The sequence below is a fragment of the Chiloscyllium plagiosum genome, chromosome 2 (genome assembly GCF_004010195.1).
Source record: "Chiloscyllium plagiosum isolate BGI_BamShark_2017 chromosome 2, ASM401019v2, whole genome shotgun sequence".
In the NCBI taxonomy this organism is placed as follows: Eukaryota; Metazoa; Chordata; class Chondrichthyes; order Orectolobiformes; family Hemiscylliidae; genus Chiloscyllium; species Chiloscyllium plagiosum.
This window is the reverse complement of record NC_057711.1, coordinates 57,220,264-57,226,177: the sequence shown is the minus strand read 5'-3', so window position 1 is coordinate 57,226,177 and position 5,914 is coordinate 57,220,264. Positions and strand designations below refer to the sequence as shown.

The window sequence follows — 5,914 nt, the reverse complement described above, 5'->3', positions numbered from 1 at the left end:
TCCAAAAATGTGAATCCTTCTCCCATACACCAGCTCCTCAGCCATGCATCCATCTGCTCTATCCTCCTATTCCTGCCCTCACTAGCTCGTAGCACTGGGAGTAATCCAGATATTACTACCCTTGAGGACCTCCTTTTTAAATTTCTGCCTAACTCTCTGTAATCTCCCTTCAAAATCTCAACCTTTTCCCTTCCTATGTTGCTGGTTCCAATGTGGACAATGACCTCCTGCTGCCAAAAAATTGCCAAAAAAGATCAACAAAAAATTCATTAGATCCAATGCAGATATTTTTGACAGAGTGAAAAAACACTCCAACTGAAGGTGTGGAAAGTAATCTAATTCCGTGAATAATGGCACACTGCACCCGGAATACACTCGTACACCTGAAAAATTACAAAAAGCCAGAAAATAACAAGAATGAGTGACAATATCAAAATGAAGTGATAAGAAAGCCAAATTCTACTTTGATAAAGCTACTAAATCACTGTCAGAATTGACAGTTGGAGAGAAAGTCTGAGTAAAAATAATCAGCATGTCTAACAAGTCAGACAATGTCACAATTTGAGATCTGTGTCAAAGAATTATCACCTCAACTATACAATGGTGAAATTGACCAACCAGATTTGACATCGTAACTGCAGGCATCTACCTACAACTGGGGAGCTGCTCTTTCACACCAGATAAGTGATGAGCAACATTACCTCACAGCTATGTGCTCCAAAGTTCCATGAACAAGTCGTAGCATTGACTTCTGATTGTGAAAATAGTTGCCATGAATGGAATTTGGAGGCCCACCAACCAAAAACAAAATTAGAGGGAATACTGAATAGGCCTCATTTTATTCCCAGATGTCAGGATTGAATTATGAAAGGAGATTCGGGAAATTGGCCCGTATTGTCCACTGTTTCAAAGAATGAGAGGTGATCTCATTGAAACTTATAAAATTCCAAAAAGGTGTACAAGGTGCATGTAGATGCAATCTATCCTCTGTTTGGTGAATCTTGAACCAGGGAAATAGTTTCAGAAGCAGAGGTTAGCTTTTAAAACTGAGATAATGAGAAATTCCTTCAATAGCTAGGGAACCTTTGGAAAATCTATCCTGTAGCGCTGTGAAAGCTCAGTCATTGAGCACATTCAAGACTGAGATCAATAGATTTTTGAAAACTAATGGCATCAAAGGTTATGAACATAGCATGAGGATAGTTGAAAGCTCTAATTAAATGTCTTCTTCTCCATTGTTCTGACATTTTCTGTCATTTGACAATTAGTTACCCATTAAAGTTCAGTCTGTGTTGATTTTCATTCATTTCTTAAACTAAAAGCCTTGATTTATGAAATTCCATGTGATTCTTTCAATCATTTGCTGTGAAATTCATATCTCCTTATGAGGTATCAGACACTCCTGGGATCAGAAGGCAATAAACTGACATTAGGTGCTCTTACGTGGCTGAAAAATTAAGGAAAAGTATAATCACAAAGTCAACTTGTATTACACTCACTTAGAATTTTTTCTAAGGTACAAATAATTCCATCATTAGCTCTTATAAGAATTTGAGTCAGTGTTATTTGGAAGCTCACTTTAAGTCAGCATTTCTTTTATTATAGTTACTGTATGTGCCATCAATAAACTAATTGACAGAAAGTGAGCGTGGCTATTATTTGATGCCATTTACAACCACCCGCACGACTCACTTCCTTTTTTCCATAATTCTGCAATAATTTCAAGAGAATATTATAAAGAAAACACATCAACTATTGCAGCAGAGAAAGGCATCTTAGGATAGCCGGGATGGTTGAAACCCAGAATATTCACCACCAGGGTCAGGAAAGGCAGTTCTGATTCCCCACACACAGCAGCTGGGAATGATACGTTTGCTGTTGGTTCCCAAGCGACCATGTTGCCACATGATATACTGCCTGTATGCTGCATGTCTCAGTTCACGATTGTAGTTCTCAGCAGGGAGAGAGTGGAGGCCGAACAACTCATTACGATACATCAACATTAGATACAACACTGCATCATTCAAACACAAGTTTGCCATAGCACAACTTGTACTTATGCAGTGTTCCTCTGTCTTCCCACAGCACACTTTCTCTATGTCAGTCGGCATCTCCCTACAAAGGCCACAGACACACCAGCTGGGGATTTCTGTTGAAGGCCCATTGGGAATATGGCCTGACGGAGCATCTTGCAAGAGGTCTATGATCAACCCTGGATTCTTCTTTGCCAACTGCACAAAAATACCTTCAAGCTTTGAACGACTGAGCTGGGACGCCAAAGTCTGCAAAGAATTGTAAACAATATGAGAGAATACCAACTGCGATTCTTCATTAACATTTTCTTTAAAATTCGGACACAAATTTGACAACCATAGCGCTACTGGAGGTGGCATAACAGGTGCCCAGCACACTATTACTGGGGAACACTGCATTATTAGTAATTTTCAATGTGCTACCCCCCTGACAAAGTCACTCATAGGGGTGTCCCTGCATGTTCCAGAATATTGTTTTTCAATGCTGACCTGAGAGAGCTATGCAAGTCCATTGGGCATTGCTGTGAAAAACAAACAAACATTGAGTTGAATAGTGAGCACCAATGCTGTTTAAAAAGGTCAGCCATGCAAACCAGTCAGAGAGTTGATTTTGAAAGTCATGTGTCATGGAAGTACACTGTTGTGTTGAACTTGGAGTGTTAACTTCCTGGGTTTGCCAGAGAATGTTATTGCATTCTCATATTGATAGAAGTGGATGAGGTGACCTGCCCAAGTAAAGGTTGCAATGGTTATTGGGGAAGCAGTGGCAACACAGAGCTGAAGTTGTGCCATGCCCCTTTGCCAACTTGAGCCTGACTACATCATGCTCCTTGACGGTGTCAGGAACTTATCAGCAATGCCAGCCAATGTACCCAACATCTTGCTGTCATGTCTATTCAGCACTCTCTTGTACACTGCCCCATCAAGGTCCATATCTGAGCCCTCTACAGCAGAAGTTTCTGCAACCCTGCCCTCTGATAAGCTTCCAAAAAGAAAAAAGTCTTTACCTCAACCATTGCTGTTGCTCACAGTGCCTATTCAACTCAATGTTTGACTCACCACATGTGAACCCCAACTCTGTGGTAGCTTTCAAAGTACAAGCAATGCCAGTCTTAAAGCTGATGGCTGGAAGTACCATAGCAAGAGGCGGGACCTCTTTAAGAATGCAGTGTTATCATTTTCTCCCACCTTGAGCTGTTGTGGTTGTGCAGACAGCAGTTGTTCCGGGTTTGAAAGCGGAAATTAGAAAGGGAAGGTTGGGATGAGGGGGAGAGCAGCAAAAGGTCCATGGTCACACCATCTGCAGTTTGTTTATCATACCAGCCAACCGGTTGGCTTAGGGTGAAGTGGGAGTTGGGGATATATACGTTGGATACATAATCACTATCCTCAGTACTCAGGAACAATGTCTCCATGATGTTGACAGCCATGACTCCAAGAAGAGCAGGAGATGCAAGCGTCCTTGTTCTCTGACAGTTTTGCACTATATTATCTAATGTATGCCACCTTGCACTGGAAAGCAGAGGAGAAAAGTGACATAACTGCCAGAGCTGAATAGCAAGAGATAGGTTGGGGTAGCGAGAGATGGGTGTGTGGTTGGCAGCATTGGTAGGTGTGCATTGGGAGTTTGAATACCTGCATCTTCAGCTTGCGAAGTGCTGATGGAGGAGTGATAAGGGTGTGGAACATCCAGCAGCAGAGGCATTGGTTTTGTGGTCAGTATGAGATGTCATGTGGCCATGTATGCACTGACTGTAGTCACCACATGAACCCATTCGATCTTTTATCACAATACTGACAGCACTCCAGCTCCCACCTCCCCCTTCCTCCTGAGACTTTCCCTCAGGGCCTCCTAGCACCACCTTCGGTACCCTGACATTTTTCCTTCTGTCTACTTCCACCGCCAAAGTCTTTAGCACAACTTTCTTTGTATCCTGATGATTCTCTTCCATTGCTTTAAATTGCAGCAATATTATTCAGTGTAACAGGGATGGGCTACCTTTGAGAACACAAGGCTGGAAATAGCACATGCTAATTCTGCTCTGTCACCTGTAGCCAGCAACATAACAGATGTTTGGCCTCATGCTGTAATAATGGAAATGAGGTTTCAGCACCAGATGTCTATGATCCACCAGAATCAGTGAAGACAGGTCATGAATTCAATGTTCGCATCCCAGTAAAAGGAGGTAAGCCATATTTAAGTCTTAATGTTACAACCGTATATTCATCCATCTTTTGTGGTTACTGTCATATTACCTGGATTTCTTTGTCCATCTCCTCCTTAACCTTCTGTTGTGCTTCCCAGCACGGTAGAGTTGTGTTGGTATTTGTAACTGAAGTGTTAATTCGTCTTTTCTTATTCTTTACTTTATTACTGGCTGATGAAGAACATTTAGAACGTCCTTTTCTAACTTGTCTTCTATTTACTTCTTCTTGTACAACTGAATCGGCCCTGTTCATCATTATTAATGTTAACATTTAGCAGCAGGTAACATCTTTTAACTTAATTTCTGTTTTGCTGTGCATCATTTACATCTGAATTTATTAGGAGTTTGATTTTAAGATATACTTCACTCATTTTTACATTTTAACATTGCTAATGGTCATCAAAGTAAGGTTAAAAAAAATGAGGATGTTGAAAATTCAAAATGAAAACAGAAATTACTGACAATAGAAAATCTTAATTGCTGCCTGACTTTCTAAGTATTTCTGGTATATTCCATTCATAAATTATGATACAGATACATGAGAGCACAGGCCTTTTTGAGGGGATTGTCTAACAATGAGGAAAAATGCAGAAAGTAAAGCTCATTCATCAACTATGTTATGGAAATCACCACGTAACTTACTCATTTAATAACCTTTTTAAAAACTGCATAATTTTATTGATCCTTTTCTGTCCAGTGCCTGCTATTTCATCCTATTTTGAAGAAGTACCATTTCACACCCTAGCTTTTCTCACTATTATTTTGTGGCTTCCTCCCATACATCAGTGCAAATCAACTTGTTAGAATCCAACCTGTCAGCTTGCACTGCTTCATAATTTAATAAAACATGAATCAGAGGTTAGAAGAATACTTTATAATCTTAACTGCCAATTTAGGAACTTCAGAGAAGACTGGTTAGTATTTCACAACCGCTCGGGAAATATGATAAATATCAGAAGCTCAGCAGGTTTCAAAGAAAGCTGCCTTCGAGCAACACATCATATTGGTGTCAGACCACCATTATATCTATAAAGTTAGGGAAGATTATAAATATATTTGAAGCTCTGCATTATGCCTTTCCTGCCTTGCATTATTTCCCTTCTATACTTTCAATGTGCACCATTCTTCGGATAATCAATAAGGGGAAAGAGCTAAACAGGGAATACACACAGGCTTTATTCCACAAGGAAGTAGTTATGTTCAACTAGGTTCCTCATCCTGTCAGTAAAGTTGTGATAAGTCTTTTTCATCTATCTGGTTATTCATGGGCAAGAATATACATATTACTGCTCCATTGCAAGTGTATTGATAGATTAAAAGTGTCAAGTTGCAATTCCATCTTTCCACAAATTCTCTTTCATCCTTTTCACCTGTTCCTATTTGGAGAAAATTGCATCCTGTTGTATTGTTTCTATATTTGTCGATAAAATGAAACTCACCGAATAATTTCATGCTTTGAGAGAAAAGTGAGCTCCTAGAAAAAGTAATAAAGTAGAATGTGTCAATAAACATATCAAAACTCTTTAAAACAGAATGATTATGAAAATACATTTTCCTAGTAATGAAAATTTGAAATTCTTCACCATTTAACTGATAAACATGGCATGTGTGGTGGAATTAAGTAGGAACAGAGCTGAGGTTTCAAATCTGGATCAGGAACCTGGCCACTGCTTC

General features: G+C 39.7%; 1 protein-coding gene across 2 annotated transcripts; it reads right to left on the bottom strand.

Annotated features, from left to right (window-relative positions):
* Positions 1 to 1,620: 1,620 nt before the first annotated feature.
* Positions 1,621 to 5,914, bottom strand: LOC122560045. Of its 2 annotated transcripts, XM_043710238.1 has the most exons (4): positions 5,824 to 5,914; positions 5,680 to 5,714; positions 4,290 to 4,485; positions 1,621 to 2,282 (listed from the first exon to the last, which is right to left on the bottom strand). In XM_043710238.1, exons 1-4 carry the CDS (start codon positions 5,824 to 5,826, stop codon positions 1,776 to 1,778), a joined length of 741 nt encoding a protein of 246 aa, XP_043566173.1. In that variant the 5' UTR covers positions 5,827 to 5,914; the 3' UTR covers positions 1,621 to 1,775. The 2 variants fall into 2 exon arrangements, 1 of the variants encoding a protein (XP_043566173.1); XR_006314627.1 differs by lacking the exon at positions 4,290 to 4,485.